We start from the raw sequence: 21,902 nt of genomic DNA, 5'->3' as shown, positions 1-21,902 counted from the left end.
AGAAATCATCAGTCAATAAAATAATCAAATTATCAGACTTTACACATTTCTTCTTCTTCTTTACAAAAATTACATTGAGCTTTTTTTTGGAAATTCAACTGTTAACAACAACAACAACGAAAAAAAAATCTCGATATATGTGTGAAAGTTTGAAATCAAAAAAATTTTTTTTTTTTTTTTGATGAATCACATGGATTAAGAAAAAAAGAGCGAAATTCAGCCAAAACAAGCAGATTTGCCATTGACTTTATTCAACCATTTCCACTATTCTATCTATCCATAATAATTATGAAAATTATCATCATCATCATCATCATCATGGAAAATGATGCGACAATTAAAAGCAGACAAAAAAATGCATATTTTTTTTTGTTGGAAAATCTCCAAGGAATTGGAGCATTTTTTCGTTCATTCATTTAGTCATTTCTTTTTTTTTTCTTTGAACATTTTCCATATATGATAATCATAGCAAAAAAAAAAATGAAGACATCAAGAGAGAGAAAGATTGTCAAGGATTAACATTGACGATGATGATGGGCAAAATTCTTTCATTCTTCCACATTTATAATTCCCGTTACATTGTGTGCATGTGTGTGTGTGTGTGTGTGTGTGAATTTCATAATCATCATAATACAGAGATTTTCTTTTTCACAATTTCATTATACGAATATATTCGAAAAAATTTCTTCTGTTTTTTCAACCGCGTATTTTCAAATAAACGAGTAATATATGTGAATAGAACAAAACAAACATGAACCTGAGGCAAAATTTAAATAAGAATTTCTGTTTTTTTTTGTACAAAACAAAAATGAAACATTCTCATCAGCCGTTATACTAGCTAATTCTTCATGATAATCAAAGAAAAACGACAAGATCCACTTACCAAACGATGATGTTGGCGATGTTGTTGATTTTAATTTACGATTTTGTTGCTGTTGTCGTTGTCGTTGATAAAGACGATGTTGATAATAATGTTCAAATGGAACATAAATATTCAGATAAAGACAATCTTCACTTTGATTTCTTAGGAATGGAATTTGTCTCTGTAAACGATCAAAATGTTTTGGTGATAAATGTAATTGTTTTTGATGATCATTTGTTGTTGTAGATAAATTCATCATCGTTGTAAATGATGGTAATAATTGTGGACAAACTGGTGATAAATGATTTGCTTGACGTACACCACGCCAATGAATAGGTGCCACTGGTGGCATAAAACGTAGATTACCTGATGGTGGTGTTGCATATGGTACACCTAAAAAAGCTTCAACCGGCGATAAAGTTATAATTGGCTGCGGTGGTGGTGGCGGTATCGATGAAGTTGAAGATGAGTTATTGTGATTTTGATTAGAAGACGTGGAAGTAGAAGTAGATGATTTATCATCATCATCATCATTATAACGAACAAAAGTGATGACGATTCCTTGTAATGCACCATATTTTGTTTGCACTGTACGTGGACTATGCATCACGTAATCAACATTATCATTGACAAATGAATGTTGTTGCTGTTGCTGTTTTCCGCTAATATTAAAATCTTCTTCTTCAGATGATGATGATGATGGTGATGGTGATGAAGATTTTTTTTGTCGTCGAATTGGTTGATTTGGCGGTGGTGGATCGTCAATTGTATCAGGCACAGCATCAACATCACTATCATCAATAATAAACATAATATCATCATCATCATTATCATCATCCGTATTATCATTATCATCTTCATCGATATTGATAAAATCATCGATTGGATTAGAACGTTTAGATGTTTTAATCAATAAATGATGATGATGATCATGATTTGATGATGGTGATGATGACCAATCAAAATTTTCTTTATTAATTAAATATTTGGATGAATTGAACAAATTATCATTGGATATCACTGTTGTCGTGGAAATTGTTGTTGTTGTTGTTGCTGTTGTGGATGATGATGATGATTGATTCATAGGTAATGAATAGGATAAATTATCACTTTGATTTGAATTTTGAATTGAACTAAAAGTGAATGATGATGGTGATGTAATAGATGAAAAAACAAAACCAAAACAAAACACTGATAAAAACAATGATGATAATAATAATAAATACTGTTGACGTATCCACATTTTTCGTTGTATTTGTCGTAGTAGTGGTTGATGAATAAAAGATTTTCGTCGTTTTTGATCAGAAATATTTAAATCAATAAATAATGAATGATGAAAATAAATAATGGTGGTGGACAAAAATCGAAAACAATGATCGGAAATGGATGTCGCCGTCGATGATGATGATGGCAAGATAAATAATTGTTGTTGTCGTTGTCGTTGTTGTTGTTTTTGAAAATATCTTGATCCAAATATCGATTGTATCGATGTATTGTATAGAATTGTACTATTATCAGGATTTTGTTGATGATCATTATCATTTGAATTATCAATTAAATGACACAATAAGCCATGATTATAATGATGATGATGATTATTGTTTTCCATGATTTTTTGACATTGACAAATGGAAATTTTTGCTGTCGTTGTCGTTGTTGTTGTCATTTTGTTATTCCGTTGTGATTCCGTTATTCGTCGTTTTCGTTGTCGTTGTCGTTTCTTTTTTGTTTTCATTTCCATTATTGTTTAACTAACTGGACAATCTAAATCATCAAAAAAAAAAAAAAAAAAAAATTCAAAACACTAGGCACCACTTGAATTTTTTTTGTTTCAATTTATCAGGCAAAAAAATTTTCAATCAAGCAATTGATATCTAAAACAAGAAAAAAAAGAATCCGGATTAGAGACAGACAGTTTAAGGCAAAAAAAAAAATATGGAGCGAATACAAAAAAAAACGCATTAAAAATTCATACATTACACACACACACACACAAACACCAAAAGCGATGAAAATTGAAAAGTTTTCATTTTCATTGCCATGAAAATGTTAAAACATAAAGTATGGAGATGATGATGAAAAAAAAATTCCGATACTTGGGAATTGGCTGGCTGGCTGGCTGGTTGGTTGGATAATAGTTTTTGTTTTGTTTTTTGTTTTCTGTGAAATAAACCAAACTCTTGATCTTTTTTTTGATGAAAATGAAAGTAAAACGGTGTGTATGAACGCGTGAGGAGTATATTATATTTGTATAATTCTGCTGAATTATTCATTGAATGTTTTACACTTGGAACTAACTAACCATCATCATCATCATCATCACGACGATAAAGATGTTGTTGTTGTTGTTGATGATGTTGAGGATGATTTCAATTCATTTCAATGGATGAATGAATTGAATTTAAAATAAAAAAAAGTACAATAAACACCATCCATGGTAGAAACAAACAAAGGTGACAACTGCCATTTGTTTGTTTCTGCCATCATGTTGTTCGAATGAATTTCACGTGATGCAGAAACCAAAAAAAAAAAGAAGTCAGATTGTTCGAATGAATGAAATTTGAAAATGAAAATGTCAATTGAACGAGCATAGATCGATCAATCATTCATTGATTCTCGAGCACAAGTTTCACATCATTCATTCTGTAAGTTTCTCAATATAATATAGTTAAAATTGGAGACTTTTACACAGAGACAGAGACACATACATCAAAATAATGATAGACAATGACATGCACCAAAAAAACGAAACTAAACGAAGAAAAACGAAAATAGAGAGATAAATTCGTGAAAAAAGTGAAAAGTTGAAAACAAAACAAAAATTGCACCACTGACAAAAAAAAAGATTCGATTCTGGCTCATCATGGAATATATGACGAACACACACACACACACACAAACAAACACAGAGAAAGTTTCGTGACAAACCCCAAAAGAGAAATTTTTCAGCCAGAATAAAAAAAATAAAAAAAAAATAAACAAATTTGCAAATTATCATCATCACCAAGATTATTGATATAACTAATGGACAGAAAAAAAAATGATAAACTGAAGCCCCATACACACACAAACAACGTGCATCATTCTGTATCAAGAATTTTGTTGTCATTTCAATTCAGCATGTTTTGTATGTTTTTATTTTAAAGAATTTCATTCTTAGACATCATAAAACTTTTACTTCGAAAAAAAACGAACGAACGAACGAACATTGCTACTGACATGGTGAGAAGTAATAACGCGAATATATTATTTATGCTAATTTTTTTTTCTATTTCAACACACACACACAGACAATATTCATTTCCACCAGTGTTAAAATAAATATCTTGCTCATCGTTGTTGATAGTGTGAAGAATCAAGAATAAAAAGTAAAAAAAAAAGAAATTTGCTTGAAAAAAAATTGATAAGAAACTTTTTCATTCTTCAGTTCGTTTGTTTGTTCGTTTTTTTTTATTTGTTGTTTAGATCAAAATCAACCCAACAACAACAACAACAACAACAACAACAGGAAAATGCTGGACACGAGAATCGCTTTTTTTTCGTCCATTTATTTTTTTAGCATAAAAGTTCTAATCAAATTCTAAAATTCTAGACAACAGCAACAGCAACAACAACAACATTATAGATAGACGATGCTGTGAAAATTAAATTTTCTTTCAGTGTTTTTTTTTGCAATTCTTTTGCAATTCAATTTAGATTTTGAGATTCTTTCGTTTTTTTTCTTGAAAACGTGAATATAAAAAACGATCAGCTCATAGAATAAATCGAACACACACACATTATAATGATTATCAGATATCGAGACGAAAAATTTGCTTCTGGTTATGATTTTTTTTCCCCTCCGAAAAAGAAAAACGCTTCTAGGCCATATCAAATCACAGATATCGTGAATCAAGAATCGAAGAAAAAAAAGTTAATCAGCCACTCTCTTTTATTTTAGAAACGAAACAAAAAAAAAGATAAAAACTAAACGAGAGCATCTGGAAAAAAAATTAAAAAAAATTAACCCTTTCTCTGTCTGTCTGTCTGTCTAGTGTGTAAGTGTATAGAATTCAAGTTAATCAAAAGACACACACACAGAACCAAAAATAAATCAAAACAAGACACAGAATCAAACAGAATATTTCATTTCAGTTGCTGTTGTTGTATGATGGCTAGGAATGGTAACTGTCCATGAAACGAAGAAAAAAAATATTTATATTTGATTCCATTTAATTATATATCGAATACTGGAACATTTTCTTTATCTCTCATCTTCATATATTTTTTTCCGGGGTTTATATTTCTCATTTGATTCTTTGTGTGTGTGTGTAGTTGATCAATGAATCTTCTGTACAGAACCAGAAATCAAATCAAATCAAATGGATACGCGGCCACAAAAAACATATACAGACACACACACACACACAGAAGGAAAATCTAATGGAAATCAAACAAACAAACAAACAAACGAAAAAAAAAGCCAAGGATCTATGAAGTTTTGCCATTATTATTTGACCATAAAATAATTATCATTGGAAAAAGAGAGGGAGAGAGAGAGCTAAAGATCTGATGATGATGATGATATTTGTAAGAGAAAATATAAAAAAAAAGATGAAAAAGATTATTGTATACCACACACACACACACTCTTTTTTTATGTCCCAACAAACAAACAAAAAAATGCAATTCGTGAATTACTTATTATGCGCTTATATGTATGTGTGCTCATTTTCAGTTGATATTTTTTTTTGTTTGTTCGTTCATTCATTCAAACCGCAATTTTTTTTTTGGAATGAATTCTCTGGTTCCAATTCTTGGTCTCCAAATCAACCAACCAAACGAAACGAAACAAACCGAATCTAAATAACAGGATCTGAATAAACTTTTATTTTTTTTCGGTTTTGTTTTGCTTTTGCTTTTTAGTTTCTTATTTTCATATTTTCTCTCTCTCTTTCTCTCTTTCTCGTTCATTCATTCAATTTCACCAGCAAAAAAAAAAAAAAAAAAAAATATAAAACATAAATATGTGAACAGCTTGTGATTAGAAACTGGTCTGAATTTGCAACTCTAATTTTCTAGCAGAATAAAAAAAATAATCAGTTAACATTCACAGAATAAAAAAGAATTCCAAATCAGATGTGAAAGAATTTCATTCGGATGTTTTGTTGTTTGAAATGAAAAGTTTTAAATAGAATCAAAAACAAAACAATGACCTGAAGGGAGAGAGAGAGAAAGAATGAAAAGTCAACAAACGAAACTTGCGTCATATCCAGGAAAAAAAATCATCATCATCTTCTTCTTGAAAAAACAGAATACGAGGAAAATAAATTCTCGTCGTCGTCATGATTCACTCGACAGAGAGACTCAAATAGACAGAAGAAACACCTTTTGATCAATTCTCCAAGGAAAATGACATCAGGAGGCAATAAATAATCATCCTTTTTTTCCATTCTATTCTAAACAAACAAACAAACAAACAATTGAACGACATCAATTTAATATACAATGGACAATGTGAGAAAAGAAAAGATATTCTCATCATTCTGGATATTCTATTTCAGATTTCCATCATCAATTCAATGAGGAAAAAAAATACATCCCAAATCCCATTCCATCATTGTGTGTATTTAGTAAATGAATCTGAATCTTGCAGCAACGAGAAAAAATCCAAATGACAACACACAAACACACACCTGAATAGACAAAATGGAAAAATCACTCGAAATTAACAGATATGAAAGTTTTCAAATAAAGACTGTCATCACTAAAATTAAAATCAATCAGCCTCATTGAATTGACAAATAAATTTTTTTTTCAATTGAAAACATTGAAATCAATGATGATGATGATGATAATGATTATGATGTTTGATAATCGATCAATCGATTGATCGAACCAAACAAAAAAAAAAACAAAACAAAACAAATAAATATATTGAATGGGCGTTGTATGGGCGCAGAGAGACAAAATTCTTATTGAAAACAACAAAATGACAAAATGAAAATGAAAATAAAAATAAAAAATCCAAGCTTTCACCATTAAATCATAGATAAATAACGTTTTATTTTGACAAAAAAAAACAAGAAAAAATCCTGAAAAATTTTTTTTTCTACTTTTTGGTTCAATGATTTTAATGGATTTCTGTTTTATCAAAAATAAAACACACACACACACATCCACACACAGTGAAAACAACAATAACAAACATGATTATGGAGGAGAAGAAAAAAACGGCTTCCATTTCCGCCCCATCATTTCATCGATTTTAGCGACAATCAGCATTAATATCCATTGGTTTGTTGTTGTTTTTGTTTTTGGTTCGAAATAAATAAATAGAGATGTATGGATGGATAGATCACTTTCATTGATGGATAAAAATGACGATAACAAACCGACTTGAAACAAACAAACAAACAAACAGTAATCTGAAACAAATTCTATGATTCTATGAATGAATGTAAATGGAATATTCCTTACACACGCTATATGACACAATATAACAGGAATCCATTAGGAAAATTAGCAAAAAAAAAATTCCACATGTATTGGAAATTTTTTGAATTAAAAAAAAATAATAATAACCAGAATTGTAAAGAATTTTCAAAATTACAGAATACAGAATTGACATAATTAATGTCAGTCAAAAAAAAAAATTTGTTAATTTAAAATGATTGACAAAACGAAAAATGAATCAGTCTCAAACTGTTTACGATTCATTTATTTACATTCAAAAGAGAAACGTAGAGAGAGAGAGAGAAATGTAGAAATTTCATTACCCTAGTCACCTTGTTTTTCATCTTCTTCTTGTTTACACATTTCCAATTCATTCATTTTCTGATCAATATGATGATGATTCTCTACTGGCCAAGATGAATGCGTGTGTGTGTGTGTATGATTGATTCTGTCTGTTTGTTTGTTTGTTTATATGATTTGAGATGTATAAAATTCAGCAGTAGCAAAAATAAAATCAAACAAATATTCGAAAATGAAAATATAAAGAATTTCTAGATCACAGCAATTGATTCAAATAAAATAAAATACAGGAAAAAAACACACACACACGAATACACACGAATCTCTTCTGCATAGACGTGTGTGTGTGTGTGTGTGTGTGTGTGTGTGTGTGTAAACATCGAAAAAAAAATTCGTAAAAAATGAAATTTGCAAATCAAAATTACAAAATCTGTCACACACACATTCAAAAAAAAAAAAAAAAATTCACAACATTTAACTTACCAGAAAAAAATGAAGAATTTTTTTGCACTGAAGAAGAAGAAGAAGATGAAAAAAAAATTAATAAAATGGAAAAAAAATGGCGCGAAAATCTCGACAAAATGTGGAGAGAGGAGAAAAAAAAATATTCTGTTGTATTATTTACAATCGAATCAAGAATCAAGAATGCTTGATTGTGAACAACACACTGAACACACAAGTATGAAAACACTGGCAAAAAAGTCCAAGAAAAAATTTTTTGAATATATAAAAAAAAAATTTTTTATCTTTTATTTTGTCAATCCAGAATTTTTTTTAAACAAAAAAAAAGACCGGAATGCTGAAACACACTGACACTGACACTGTTGAAACTTGAAATGAATTCGATTGAATAACAGAACATGGAATGTGGAATGAAGCAAAGTCCGAATTTATCATTTTTTTTTGTTCATTCGATTTCAGCGAGCTTTTTTTTCAGATTCTATACTTATGGTTCTTGATTTGTAGTAGTGGTAATAAGAAATGTTATCTTTTTTTGAATTTATATAGATCAAAATTCCACCACCACCACCACCACTGCCACTAGATGAGAATTAAGCGGCGACAAATAGCAGAATAAAACGTCATGCATCATTGTGTGTAGAATAGAATTTCAAAGAATCAATTCTTGTTATCCTATATTCATCATGTTATGCCATGATGATGATGATCTAAATCCATTTATTCCCAAATCCAAAACTAATTGGCTTATTCATTTCTTTCATTTCTGTCTTTATTATTTGTTGTGATCACGATTTTCATTGTCATGTAAGTGATAAATTCAACACCAAATATTCGAGATATATATTGAAAAAAAAATCACCAACTTTTTATTCGAATATAAAAACAGAACACAAAAACAATGTCAACATTTACAGTTGTTGTTGTTGGAATTGAAAAAGAAAGAAGAATCTCCAAAAGCGATTAGTGTGTGTGTGTGTCGAAACAACAACAACAACAACAACAACAACAACAACAACAAAAAGAAGAAAAACTTTGAAAACAACTTTTTCAACAGCCATTCATTTTTTTTTCTTATTCGAAAGGAAAAGAAACAAAATTGAACAAACACACAATATACACACAATACACACACACACTAATTGAATTAATTTTCGAGAATAAGAAAACAAAAATTTGAAGCCCGAAATCATCGTGACAATGAGACACACAATGGTAATGATGATGATGATGATGATGACAAAAATCAAAGAAAGAGAAGAAAAAAAATCATGTCATTATGAAAACATTGAAATAATGAAAATGAAAATGAAAATGAGCAACCCTTTCTTTTGCTGCTTTTAGCTTTTGACAATGAAAAAGAGCGACAATTTTTTGTCTTTTTTTTTGCAATGACAATGATTTTGTTCATTTTTTTCAAATGTCGTTTCTCACTATACATTACAAGGTATATCATCACCACCCACACACTACTATTAATTATTCTTAAATTATAGTTGTTTTGTTGTTGTCCGTGTGTGTGTATATTATTCACAGAATTTGTAAATTGACTACGTTTTTCTTTTTGATTTTTTTTTCTAAGAAAGAAAAAAAAACCTGTATAACTAGCTAATTTGAATTCATTGTTCAAATTTCATTGTTTCAAAAACAAAAACAACACACAAATGTTGTCGTCGTCGTCGTCATTGTTGTTGTTGTTATTTTGTTTAATTAAGATTTTCTTGTTTTGAAAATCAACATCATTTTTTTTTTGAATAAAATGAATGAATGAATGAAAAGAATTCCGATTCCGATTCTGATTCTGTTTCTCAACAACAATAATAATAATAATATCCGGTCCATTTATGTTTTCAAAAATTCAAATAACGTTAATTCATTCATTCACTGATCAATTCAATTCGGAATGTGTTTTTCTTCATATGTGAATGGTAAATACATGTGAATTATTCATTCATTCATTCATTGATTATTGGATGTCTATAGAATACATTAGTATCGACAATAATTTGTTGTTTTGGCCATTCTATAGAATGAATAAAAAATGACAAAATTTCGATTAATGTTCGATCAAATATTCAGAATTTTTTCCCCTGTGATTCTTTTATTATTATTATTTCTGAATAATAACAAGAATCTGGACAGGAAAAAAACGGCAATTAATAAACCAAAAAAAAAAAAAAATTGTACCGGAGAACAAAAAATGAAGATAATAATGGCACCATATAGTGATGCAATTTATTCGATGTTGAGAATATTCTTTCTCGCTTTTTTTTACTCAAGAATAATAATAATAAAAAAAAAATGTTACCATCATAAGCGTTTGTGACGTTTTTGTTTCCAATATGATGTCGAAATAGTTTATGTTTGACAGTAAACAATTTTAAATATTCACTGCGTATATGCAAAGTTTTTTTTTGTTTTGTTGCCATACTGAAGAGACGAAAGAGAAATGAAAATAAAAAATTTGGAATTTAAAGTTCTGTTTTTGTGTGTTGAACATTGAATTTGTAGAATGTTGCAATGAATGAATGAATGAATGCGAAAATTACTTTTGAAATGACTTTTTCCTGGTTTTTTTTTCGTCATTTTTTTTAACGGATGCAGCACCAAAACAAACAAAATAGAATAGAATATATGCATCATGCTGTTACAACAGCCACAGAAATAAAAAATTAAGAAATGAAAAATCTTCATGTCATACATGTCAATGATTATGACTAAAAAAAAAAAAAAAGAAAGAAAGAATTTTGACCATCAAGAATTTATTCATTTCGATTTGATCATGATCATTGAATATAGAAAACAAAACAAAAAAACGAGAACCAAAACAAATGACCGTATAAGAATGTTTAGATGAATGAATGAATGATGTCCATTTTGTTTCCATGGTAAATATTTTTTTTTTATTCTCGTACATTATTACAGGACCAAAAAAAGAAATCGATCGATGTAAACACACACACACACACACACACACATTCATCATCACCACGGCCATCGAAAAATTGTTGTTCATTTTGGTTGTCCATAAAAAATATGTCAACAACAGATTTATCGATTATTATCATTTATTCACACACACACACACACATGGATATCTGATTAATAATTTTTTTTTTTTTTTTTTTGGTCCATTCGGTTGTCAATTTTTTGTTTTGTTTTGTTTGCAAATGTCACAAGCAAATCTTTTTTTTTCAAAATTCAATTTTTAAAAAGTTTTTAAATATATTACGTTTTGTTTATTGATAAATTAAAAATTTTTTTTTCTCGTGTTTCTACCGTTCACATTTTTTTTTCATTTCATCATCATCATCATCAGTAGAGATTTAAATTTAAAAAAAAAAATTTCATAAAATTGTAATTTTTTTACAGACAATAGATGGCGCCATCGTATGGGTTCCAATTTTTTTTGGATCTATCATGGATAACGTTCCACAATCATTCCATGGCCCTGTAAGTGAAAAAAAAATGATAATGAAAATTGTTAGAGATACATACTACAGAAACATATTCATAAAATGGAAAAAAAAGAAACTTTGTGAATCAATGTCTGTCCTTGCATATCTCTGTAATTTGAATTCGTAATTCAAATTGATTTGGGCGTCATCAAAAAAAAAAACGAAACGAAAAATGTTGAATTTTGTATTTCGTTCATTCGTTCCAAAAAATCAATGGACGCCGATAAATGGATCGAAAAAAAATCCAAATAATGAATACTTACGATACCACCGGCAGCACATGCAGCGACAAAAGCTAAACGTCCACCTTCTTTATGTAAACGATTAGCGGCTGTCGTAACCAAACGAACACCGGTTGCACCGAATGGATGACCAATTGAAAGAGAACCACCCCAATTGTTCAATTTGTTTATATCGGGTGCTCCTATCGGTGAACTACGACCAATATAATTTTTGGCAAAAAATTCTGAATCCAATGCCTTTCATATTGGCCAAAACTTGTCCGGCAAAAGCTTCATGTAATTCCCAAACATCGATATCTTTTGCAGTTAAACCAACTCGATCCAATAATCGTGTAATGACATAGGCTGGAGCTAAAAGAAGTTGATCTTTTGGATCGACAGAACAGTATAGATGTTGACGAAGATATGCTTTTGGTTTCAGTCCCAATTCTTTAGCTTTTTCTTCGGTCATCAATAGACAAGCGGTAGCTCCATCGGTAAGATAACTTGAATTGGCAGCTGTCACTGTTCCATATGGTTTGACGAATGCTGGTTTTAATTTTGCCATCTTTTCCAACGACGAGACACGAACACCATTGTCTTTTCGTACAAGACCTTTTTGTGGTACAACGATTGGTTCAATATCGCTCAACAGACCTTCTTTGTAGGCTTTGTCAGCCGATGAATGTGATCGTAAAGCAAATTCATCTTGTTCTTGTCGTGAAACTTTGAATGCAGCAGCCAAACGATCACTGGAATGACCCATTACTTCACCAGAGAAAAATTCAGCTACAGCTGGTAACTTGTTTCATGGGTTACAAATAGATTAGAATAGAGCCCAAACTAATTACTATAAATACTTACTTCAGGAGCTAAATAATTTAATTTAAAACCAGACAAAATCTTCAAGCGTTGTTGTGTGGTTTTTGCTTTATTCAAATTCAATAACATTTTACGCATTGAACGAGAATGACGAATCGGTACATCGGACATGGTTTCCACACCACCGGCAATAACAACATTATATGTACCGGAATTAATGTAACCAATACCTGAGGTGATTGCCTGATTTGCCGATACACAAGCTTGTGATACAGTATTTCCTGGAATATTTTCAGGCATGCCGGCAGCCAATAATGCTTCACGTGCAATATTTGGTGTTTTCGCTTCCTGGATGACCGTGCCACATACAACATAATCGATTTTATCTTTTGGGATATCAACACGACTCATCAACGATCTGTTTTTTTTTTTTTGTTTTTGGTCAAATGAAATAAGTTTTTCATGAGGAATTAAAATTTCCAATACTTACGATAGCGCATATCGTTGTAGTTCATAGGACATTAAATTATCATAATCGGTTTGACTCTGTGTGAATGGTGTACGAACACCTTCAATCAATACGATATTTTTACCATATTTTGAATTATCAAATTTATATCCAGAAGATCCAGTTTTAGCCGGTGCTGTAGCCGTAGCCGTAGCTGCGGTTCGATTTAACAATTGTTGAGACAATTGCCATGTTGTAGATTTATTGATTCGTTTTAATGAAAACATTTTTTTTGTGTCGTTTTTCTTTTCTTAGTTAGTTAGTCAGTTGGTTAGTTGTTAGAATTTTGAAATAAAAATGAAGAAATCAATCAAAACAAAGTCGATTTTAGCAGCCAGAACAATTGTACCCAATGCACTTTTTTTACACACAATTTTATTATAATCATCATCATCATCAATATTTATGTGAGGTACATATGATTCACGTTCATAACTGACGTGTCTAAAATGATTTTGTTTTTTGTTTTAATTTTTCGAATATTTTTTTTTTACCGCGTAGACAAAATTTTTGTTTTCAGTTTTATTTTTATTTATTTATTTTCATTCGACAAATGTTTTCATTTGAATTGAAACACATTAAATTAAACTATTACCACCATCGATAACAATATTTGCACCGGTAATGAATGAACTTTTATCCGATGCTAAAAACAGGACAGCGTTACCAACATCTTCAATTTGGCCAATTCGTCGCATTGGAATTGTCTGTTCCAAATGTGATAATACACCTTTCAGGACTTCACCAGCACCGCTTGCTTGTTGGAAATTTGTTCGCATCGCTGTTGGGCTATATTTTACCGAATGAAATTGGTCAATCACACACAGTTACAGTATAAATGAAACTTGAATTCTTTACCTAACATAATTAACTCGTACACCTTTAGGTCCTAATTCGATAGCAATGGATTTGCAGAACATATCAACAGCTGCTTTGGCCACACAATATGGCATAAAATGTTGATTCTAAACGGAAGAAAAAAAATCATTTTCTAGTTTTTCATTTTCATCATTTTCGATTACCGGTTGTTGGCCCAAAATCGACGATATAGTAACAATGTTACCTTTGGTTCGTTCTAAATGTGGTGCAGCATATTGTGTCAATCTCACTACAGAATGTAAATTCAAATCCATCATTCGATGTACTTTATCGTCCAAATCTTCATCAAAAATCGAACCAAATGCTCCACCACCAGCATTATTGACGAGTATGTCAATTTTACCAAATTTATCAATTGTTGCATCTACCATTGATTTAAGTTGTTCTTTTACGGTAACATCAGCTATATAAGCTAACATTTCCGCTTGATTTGGTGATAACATTTGACATTCCTGTAACATTGACTGTAAACTTGATTGTCGACGTCCATTTATTACGACATTTGATCCACGTTTACAAAATTCGCGTGCTATATGAGCGCCAAGACCACCGGATGAACCAGTTATAAGTACAACTTTACCGGTAAAATCATAATCAGAATCCGTGGTGGTACCATTCATACGAATCTGTGAAATTCGTTGCCCATCGGATTGTGGAGCACGTTTTTGCTGTCGTGAAGATTTTGTTCCAGTACGTGCAGCATCAAACAATGATGACAATAGTATAACCATCAGAACAATGGAACGAAATTTATTGTTAATGACAAACATAATTTCTTTTCTCATTACTATATCCTATCGATATCATTCGAAAAATGAAAATGCCATCCATTTAATCCTATTGCATTGCTATATTTGAATTGTAATTCAGGAAGAAAAACCAGAAGAAAAGATTTTTTTTTTTATACAAAACCTTGATCATCATCATTCATCATCAGCATTCATTCATTTATCAATCGATGACAACAACAACAACAAAAAAAGACTGAACTACCACAACATTGATTTGAATTGAATTTTGATTCATAAGAAATGTCATTGAAATTTTTTTTTTTGTTTTGATTATAAACATCTTACCTTTTGTTTTTATTTTATACAAAAAGAAAATACGTCAAACGCTTACCTGCTCATGGCACACTGCTAATAATCAATAATTATGAATGATAATGTATTATTATTTATTAATTTTAAAAGAGAAATTTTGAATTAACATTTAATGAAAATGAAAATTGCAGTTTACAAGAAAATGAATTTTTTAAAATGATAATCAATTTATTATTTTGTAGTGAATCCATCAATCGTCTGGTTTCTCTGGATTAATACCACATGGTTGTAACATTTTTTCCATCATATTGAATTTAATACGGCCAATTGATTCATTTTCGGCTATAGAAAAAAATGACAACATATCTGGATGTCCTAAATATGATGCATAAGTATCACGATGTTGATTGACCATCCATTCAAATTTGCTTGTATCAGCATGTCCAGTGCCAATATATTTGGATTGTAAATGTTCTAATTGTGAATGAATATTATAACGATCAGTCATGTTTCAATTAATCGATATCAAAGTAGTCGTTTTTTATCGATGGATTTGGTTGATTGATTAATGGATGATTGAAAAAAAATTATCTGATTTAGAAAAACATTCAAAAACCAGATTTATCGATAACAAATCAAATGAGATCAGCATGTGAACCCGAAAACAAAACAATGAACCACTTAACCAATATTTGAACAATCCTTACCGTGGATACACGGTAATTAATTGTTAATTTTATTTTGCTAGACCACATCAAGGATCCATTCACAAACATTGCGAAATTTCAAATCTGAACATATATTTAAACCGTGTTAACACGATACTCAAGTTTGTGGTAGTGGTATATAATAATTGATCGGCTTGTTTATTTGTTTGGTTTTTATTTAATCAACATAACTTGTTGTTTCATATGTACCCGACTAAGATTAAAGTCCTTGTATACGTTGAATCTGTTCTTTTTTTCTTAAAATCCAATTAAAAGTGAAATTGTGTGATTTAAGTGTTTTCCAATTCAGAGAACAAAGAAAAAACCACAGAACTCCAATTGTTTTTTTTATTGAACCATCGTGCTAAACTGAATAAAAATGTTTCGATCTATTGCTGCAAAGTTATATTCACCACGTTCGGATAATATTCAATTGATTCGAAATTTGGTCGTCAGAATATCAACATCATCATCGCGTGCACAACCAAAAACAACGGAAAAATTGGAAGCCAAAGTTGATCTGGATAAATTGGATAAAATTAAAGTTCCTGAATCCAATTCATTCGTACAGAATCTATTTGCTGGTCGTGCCAATACTGAATTTTTCCTACCTTATCCACAAGTATTGAATGATGAAGAAATTGGATTTCTCGATATGGTTATTGATCCGGTATCCAAAATGTGGGAAGATAAATGGGATGAAATTGTTAAACAAGAAGACACCGAAACGGTGCCTGAGGATGTTATGGAAATGATGAGAACTATGGGTGTATTCGGTATTCAAGTTCCAGTTGAATATGGCGGTATGGGATGTAATAATACACAATATGCTCGAATGGGTGAAATGGCTGGCAGATATGATTTAGGCATCGGTATCGTACAGGGTGCCCATCAAAGTATCGGCTATAAAGGTATCGTGCTGTTTGGATCACCTGAACAAAAAGAAAAATATCTTCCTGATCTGGCTGCTGGTAATAAATTTGCTGCATTTGCATTGACTGAACCGTCAGCTGGTTCGGATGCTGTTTCAATAAAAAGTCGTGCCGTTTTAAGTGAAGATGGTCAACATTATATCCTCAATGGATCGAAACTTTACATTAGTAATGGTGGATTTGCTGATTTTTTCACCGTATTTGCCAAGACCCAAATCAAGAATGAAAAAGGCGAAGTCAAAGATAAAGTGACTGCATTTTGGGTACCAAGAGGTCCAGGTCTGACTAGTGGACCAAATATGAAAAAAATGGGTATCAAATTTTCAAATACAACGGAGATTTGGTTCGACAATGTTAAAATTCCAAAAGAAAATGTTATTGGAGAAGTTGGTGAAGGATTTAAAGTTGCAATGAAAATTTTAAATAATGGACGTTATGGTATGATTTGTGCATTATCCGGTACTATGCAAAAAGCAATCGAAATGGCAAGCACATACGCTAATACTCGTACACAATTTGGTAATAAACTAGCAAGTTTTACGGCTATTCAGGAGAAAATTGGTCGAATGACTTTGGCACATTTTGTAACACAATCACACGCTTACATGATCAGGTATTTTTTTATCCAAAAATTTGCTTGTTTATTAATGGATTTTTTTTTCTTTCCAATTCTAGTGGCGTCATTGACAAAGGAATGACTGATTTTCAATTGGAAGCTGCTGTTGGTAAAATTGTTGCTTCTGATTCAGCATGGTGGGTTTGTGATGAAGCATTGCAGATTTTTGGCGGTATGGGTTATATTAAAGATACTGGAATCGAAAAAATGCTTCGTGATACTCGAATATTCCGAATATTTGAAGGTGCCAATGAAATTCTTCGATTATTTATTGCATTAACTGGTCTTCAATATGCCGGTGGCCATTTACGTGAAATCCAAAAAGCAATGAAAAATCCAATGGCCAATTTAGGTCTGATTTTTATGGAAGCATCAAAACGACTAAAACGTACTGCTGGTATGGATGCACCAAATATAACCGAAAATATTCATCCATCATTACAAGCGGAAGCACAAATATTGTCGAAAAATATTATGCTTTTCACTTCAGCTGTTGAACATTTACTTATCAAATATAACAAACAAATTGTTATGGAACAAATGTTATTATTACGATTGGCCAATTCTGTTATCGATATCTATACAATGTTAGTGTTACTATCACGTGTAACATTATCATTGAATAAAAATGTTTCATCAGCTGAATATGAATCACAGTTATGCAAATTATTCATCGTAGAGGTATGTGAATTTGTTTTTTTTTTGTTGTGATTAACTTTATATACTAATATATTTAATTTGAAACTTTTTTTCTAGGCCAATATGCGTGTTAATCAAAATCTAACAGCATTACGATCACCAGTGATATTGAAAAATGATGAATCAATCAGAAATATTGCCACTCAAGTTTTAAACAATGAAGGTATTCTACATCAATCCCCATTACATTCATATGAATCTTCATAACAAAAAAAAAATTCTGAGTGCATGTGATTATGATTTGATTTCGGAATATGATTTTTTTTTAGAATTCTGAGACAATTAAATGGCTGATTGTAACATTTTTAATTTATTTTAAATATTTTCGACAAGACATATAATATGTTATTTACTACTAATGATGAAATAAATAAATAAACGATTTTGATTTATTCATCTAAAAAATTTCATAACACCATCATCACACAATTTAAAATCTTCGATTTCTTCTTGAATATCTATTTGATTGTTTCTTGCTGTCATCGACATCATCAGTATCGATGTCATCATCATCGTCGTCATCGTCGTCGTCGTCGGCGGCGGCGGTGGCACCTTTTTCTTCTTCATCGTCATCATCATCATCATCATCGTCGTCGTCGTCGTCTTCGTATGATGATTCTTCTCTCTGTTTTGGTCGTCGTTTTGTTAGTGGTGATCTTTTCAATGAAAATTTTGTTTTTTTACCAAATTTTTTGAATGTCTTTGGCCATTTTTTCTTCATTTTAAATGGTAATGGTGAGTGTTTATGATATCTATTCATCATCTTTCCAATCGGTTTAATCGTTTGTTGTTGTTGTTGTTGTTTGTAATGATGACGTTTTGGTGTTTCAGATTTATATGTTTTACCAGCATTAAAAATATGTTCATAATCTGTAGGTGCTATTAGAATTGTTGGTGATTTATCCGATAATTGTGGTGTATCTGGTGATGCTGGTTGCTCTGGTGGTGATGATAATTGTTTAGATTGAGGATTATGCTTGTTGTTGTTGTTGTTGTTTCTTTCGATTAGTTCTACAATAAATATGATCATAATCAGATGGTGCAATCAATGCCGTAGGCAATGATGAATTAACCGCCTGTTGTTGCTGCTGTTGTTGTTTTTTCCTCGAAAATATATGTTCATAATCCTCAGGTGCAATTTTAATTGTTGGCAACAATAAATGATTTTCATCATCATCATTATTATCATAATAATAATTATCCGCTTCATTTTCACCGGTTGCCGACGAATCATCATAATAATCATATTGATCTTTGGCTTGTTTTTTACTCTTATCATTAGGTTTACGTTTATTTCGATTTTTTTTCGACGATTTTTTACCACCACCACCACCACCACCGCTTCTTTCATTTCGACGATGATTTCGACGATCAGACATTGAATAATTTAATTTATTTTTTTTTGAATCACGAAACAAAAAATTTAAATATTTGTGACATTTTATATATGAATGAAACAATTGTCGAATGATTCGATTTTATAATTCGAATTCTTTGATTTATTCAATTTTTTTTCTTCTTCTTTTTTTTGCTCACATTGTTACATATATAAAAAAAACAAATGAATTCATCTTAAGAATATCAATGAGAAAGTTTTTTCAGCTGTTTTTTAGCAGTGTATGTGTGTGTGTGTGTTTGTTCGTGTTGTATAAATAAACATCTTTTTTCGGAAGAAAATTCCTTTTTTTTCGGTAATCTACATTGAAAAAAATATGGTAATGATTTTGAAATTAAAGAACCAAATAATGATGTAATATGGATTGGGATAAAAAAATATTCTACCGGGGTAGAGACGCACAAGAAGAATTTTTTTTTTATTTCTTTTACTTCAAAATAATTCTGTATTGGTTTTTTTTCGGTGACGGTGATGAATTTATGAAAATAATGAGAATAATGATTGATTGACAGTTAGGCAGAAAATGAAAAAACGAAACACAACACAAAGGAAGAAAAAATGAAAATGATTCAGCTAGAAATGCTTGTGGGCGTTTGTTGTGGATTTATAGTCGTCGAATTTGATGTTGATGAAGATGTGATGATTGAATTTTCAGAATTATTAGCATCGGATATATTCACATCTTCTATTTTACCACCACTAACAACAGCTGAATCATTATTCGATCCACTATTATTGCTACCATTTGATGTGTTATTGTTACCACTCGATGATACGATGATCGATCCACCATTTGTTGTTGTTGAATTTGTTACAGATAATGATGATGAAATGGTAGTAGTACTAGTAATGGGCGTATTGCGATTGCCAGTATTATTAGTAGCAGTAGGATTTGAAGCTGTTAAATCATCATCTGTTTCAATTTTTCCCGTTTCAGCCGTTTCAAGACCATAAAGAAATCCGGAATAACGTTTTTCTTCGATATCATTTTCGAAATACATTTCTTTCAATTTGAAAAATGTTTCGCCCGTTAATAGACTATCACTACCGGCTTGATGTTGTGGACCTTTACGAACCAAAGTTAATGCTTCAGCAACCTATTCGTGTTTGCAAAAAAAAAATTTAGATTAATAAAACAAAAATAGACTTTAACACTAACCTCTTGTAAACCACCTTTCAAATCTTTGGTACTTTTCATCAAATATTTTAAATCATAAATTCGTGGAAAATATGTTTTCAATAAATCAAAAAATTCTGATTCTTTTTTCGGCAACTGTTTATCGGTTAACATTTTGAGCAAATAACCAAAATCATATCCCGAATGAAACGATAGCCAGGAAATTTGATCAGTTAAAATCAAACCAGAACCAAACATCAATACAGCAAATTCAGTTGGATCAATACCATCTTGATCATGTTTATTGAATTGTATGCCAGAATTTGTGAGCAATTCTATCGATTCATGTGCATACATATCTTCATTCAAATTGAAACGGAAATTGAATTGCCAAGTACAATGGCCATCAGGTTTTTTACCATCAGCATTCATAAATGTCAAGCCAATTTGTATGATCTTCAACAATGTAATATTCGAACGCATTATCTGATACATGTATTCAGAATTGGATGTAAATTGACCAATCGGTTTGGCCACTACTCCTGGAAATTCTGTATCCATCGCAACGAATGGATAATGTTGTACAATCTTACAAATTCGAATAAATTCTTCTTCAAGATTATGTGCCCAAACTTCTCTGATTCCGACCTCTTCATTGGTTTGTGGTGTTTGCGGTGGACCATGTGTTTGGGTTTGATTTGATGGATGACCAACACTGCCACCACCATGATTACCAGCATTCATTGATCCTATACCGGCTGCATGTCGATGTGCTGGTGATGAAGTTGATGCAGCAATCGCTGATGTAGGTGTTTGTCCATTTGTCAAAGCCATTGAATTCGTATTGACCATATGGTGTCCATTTGTGTGGCCATAAGCTGAAGGCATCCTGATTTTTTTTTGTTGTTATTGATGATAATGATTGTGATGAATAATGAAATCAGGCGAATCTTTTTTTTCTTTTTCTAAATCTACAAACAGTTTGGGTGGGGAAAATTATATTATGAGAATGAATTATTTCCAGGATAACTGATGATAATGATGACTGACTGACTGAATGACAGAGAATGAACAAATCTAGTTGTTGGTAATAGAAGAAAATGATATTGGGTTGAATTGTTTATATCGTTTTTTTCGAATTTTCATTTCTCGTTATTGTTGTTGTTGTTGTTTTTTTTATTGTTTGATATTCGATGATGATTCAATCGAAATCAATTGAAATCACATAAAATACACACATACACATTATGCGATTTACAAAATAAAAAAGACAAATACAAATACACACAAGTCATACATACAGAAAAAAAACACACCGCAAATACACACACACACACACACTCGGAATCATTTAACAACAACAACAACAGTCAAACAAAAGGTACGTACGTCATTTTTGAACTGACTTAATTACCCTAGTACCACGAATAAATATCAAAAATCATGTT

At 30.8% G+C, this 21,902-nt stretch overlaps 6 protein-coding genes across 7 annotated transcripts in view; 1 reads left to right on the top strand and 5 right to left on the bottom strand.

The window, feature by feature from the left end:
• The window catches only part of LOC124495766 (uncharacterized), a 45,048-nt gene extending 42,481 nt beyond the window's left edge, over positions 1–2,567 (bottom strand). For both annotated transcript variants that reach the window (XM_075733636.1, XM_075733638.1), the window contains exon 1: positions 884–2,567. In XM_075733636.1, coding sequence (XP_075589751.1) covers positions 884–2,528 — 1,645 coding nt within the window. In that variant the 5' untranslated portion in view covers positions 2,529–2,567. The remainder of the gene's footprint in view (positions 1–883) is intronic.
• Positions 2,568–11,272: 8,705 nt separating this feature from the next.
• On the bottom strand, positions 11,273–13,442 carry Mtpbeta (mitochondrial trifunctional protein beta subunit). Its single transcript, XM_047059503.2, is given in 5 exon segments — positions 11,273–11,507; positions 11,778–11,996; positions 11,998–12,537; positions 12,600–12,975; positions 13,048–13,442. Coding segments are annotated over 5 exon segments (1,413 nt in total). The 5' UTR covers positions 13,293–13,442; the 3' UTR covers positions 11,273–11,474.
• A 130-nt stretch (positions 13,443–13,572) lies between these two features.
• Positions 13,573–15,066, bottom strand: LOC124496044 (7alpha-hydroxysteroid dehydrogenase). The gene is made up of 3 exons (XM_047059504.2): positions 14,088–15,066; positions 13,924–14,030; positions 13,573–13,854 (listed from the first exon to the last, which is right to left on the bottom strand). Exons 1-3 carry the CDS (start codon positions 14,727–14,729, stop codon positions 13,644–13,646), a joined length of 960 nt encoding a protein of 319 aa, XP_046915460.2. The 5' UTR covers positions 14,730–15,066; the 3' UTR covers positions 13,573–13,643.
• Positions 15,067–15,097: 31 nt separating this feature from the next.
• Positions 15,098–15,697, bottom strand: Sf3b5 (splicing factor 3b subunit 5). The gene has a single exon (XM_047059506.2). The coding sequence runs from the start codon at positions 15,493–15,495 to the stop codon at positions 15,238–15,240; it is 258 nt and encodes an 85-aa protein (XP_046915462.1). The 5' UTR covers positions 15,496–15,697; the 3' UTR covers positions 15,098–15,237.
• A 168-nt stretch (positions 15,698–15,865) lies between these two features.
• On the top strand, positions 15,866–18,346 carry Acadvl (Acyl-CoA dehydrogenase very long chain). The gene is made up of 3 exons (XM_047059501.2): positions 15,866–17,239; positions 17,302–17,923; positions 17,999–18,346. The coding sequence occupies exons 1-3, from the start codon at positions 16,074–16,076 to the stop codon at positions 18,146–18,148; spliced, it is 1,938 nt and encodes a 645-aa protein (XP_046915457.2). The 5' UTR covers positions 15,866–16,073; the 3' UTR covers positions 18,149–18,346.
• A 1,071-nt stretch (positions 18,347–19,417) lies between these two features.
• Positions 19,418–21,813, bottom strand: Pop2 (CCR4-NOT transcription complex subunit Pop2). The gene is made up of 2 exons (XM_047059226.2): positions 20,497–21,813; positions 19,418–20,434 (listed from the first exon to the last, which is right to left on the bottom strand). The coding sequence occupies exons 1-2, from the start codon at positions 21,340–21,342 to the stop codon at positions 19,907–19,909; spliced, it is 1,374 nt and encodes a 457-aa protein (XP_046915182.1). The 5' UTR covers positions 21,343–21,813; the 3' UTR covers positions 19,418–19,906.
• Between the last annotated feature and the right edge of the window lie 89 nt (positions 21,814–21,902).

Source organism: Dermatophagoides farinae, chromosome 8 (assembly GCF_024713945.1).
Source record: "Dermatophagoides farinae isolate YC_2012a chromosome 8, ASM2471394v1, whole genome shotgun sequence".
Lineage (NCBI taxonomy): Eukaryota > Metazoa > Arthropoda > Arachnida > Sarcoptiformes > Pyroglyphidae > Dermatophagoides > Dermatophagoides farinae.
The sequence above is the reverse complement of the archived record's forward strand: the minus strand, read 5'-3'. Positions and strand labels throughout refer to the sequence as shown.

What these genes read in the sequence shown, in the direction of transcription:
- LOC124496044 (XM_047059504.2), bottom strand. Translation starts at nt 14,729, where the DNA reads ATGAGAAAAGAAATTATGTTTGTCATTAACAATAAATTTCGTTCCATT. An exon ending in CGATTTTGGGCCAACAACCG is followed by an intron (nt 14,031 to 14,087) that starts GTAATCGAAAAT and finishes TCTTCCGTTTAG; the next exon opens with AATCAACATTTTATGCCATA. An exon ending in GTACGAGTTAATTATGTTAG is followed by an intron (nt 13,855 to 13,923) that starts GTAAAGAATTCA and finishes GGTAAAATATAG; the next exon opens with CCCAACAGCGATGCGAACAA.
- Sf3b5 (XM_047059506.2), bottom strand. Translation starts at nt 15,495, where the DNA reads ATGACTGATCGTTATAATATTCATTCACAATTAGAACATTTACAATCC.
- Acadvl (XM_047059501.2), top strand. Translation starts at nt 16,074, where the DNA reads ATGTTTCGATCTATTGCTGCAAAGTTATATTCACCACGTTCGGATAAT. An exon ending in TCACACGCTTACATGATCAG is followed by an intron (nt 17,240 to 17,301) that starts GTATTTTTTTAT and finishes TTCCAATTCTAG; the next exon opens with TGGCGTCATTGACAAAGGAA. An exon ending in GCAAATTATTCATCGTAGAG is followed by an intron (nt 17,924 to 17,998) that starts GTATGTGAATTT and finishes CTTTTTTTCTAG; the next exon opens with GCCAATATGCGTGTTAATCA.
- Pop2 (XM_047059226.2), bottom strand. Translation starts at nt 21,342, where the DNA reads ATGCCTTCAGCTTATGGCCACACAAATGGACACCATATGGTCAATACG. An exon ending in TGAAAGGTGGTTTACAAGAG is followed by an intron (nt 20,435 to 20,496) that starts GTTAGTGTTAAA and finishes AAACACGAATAG; the next exon opens with GTTGCTGAAGCATTAACTTT.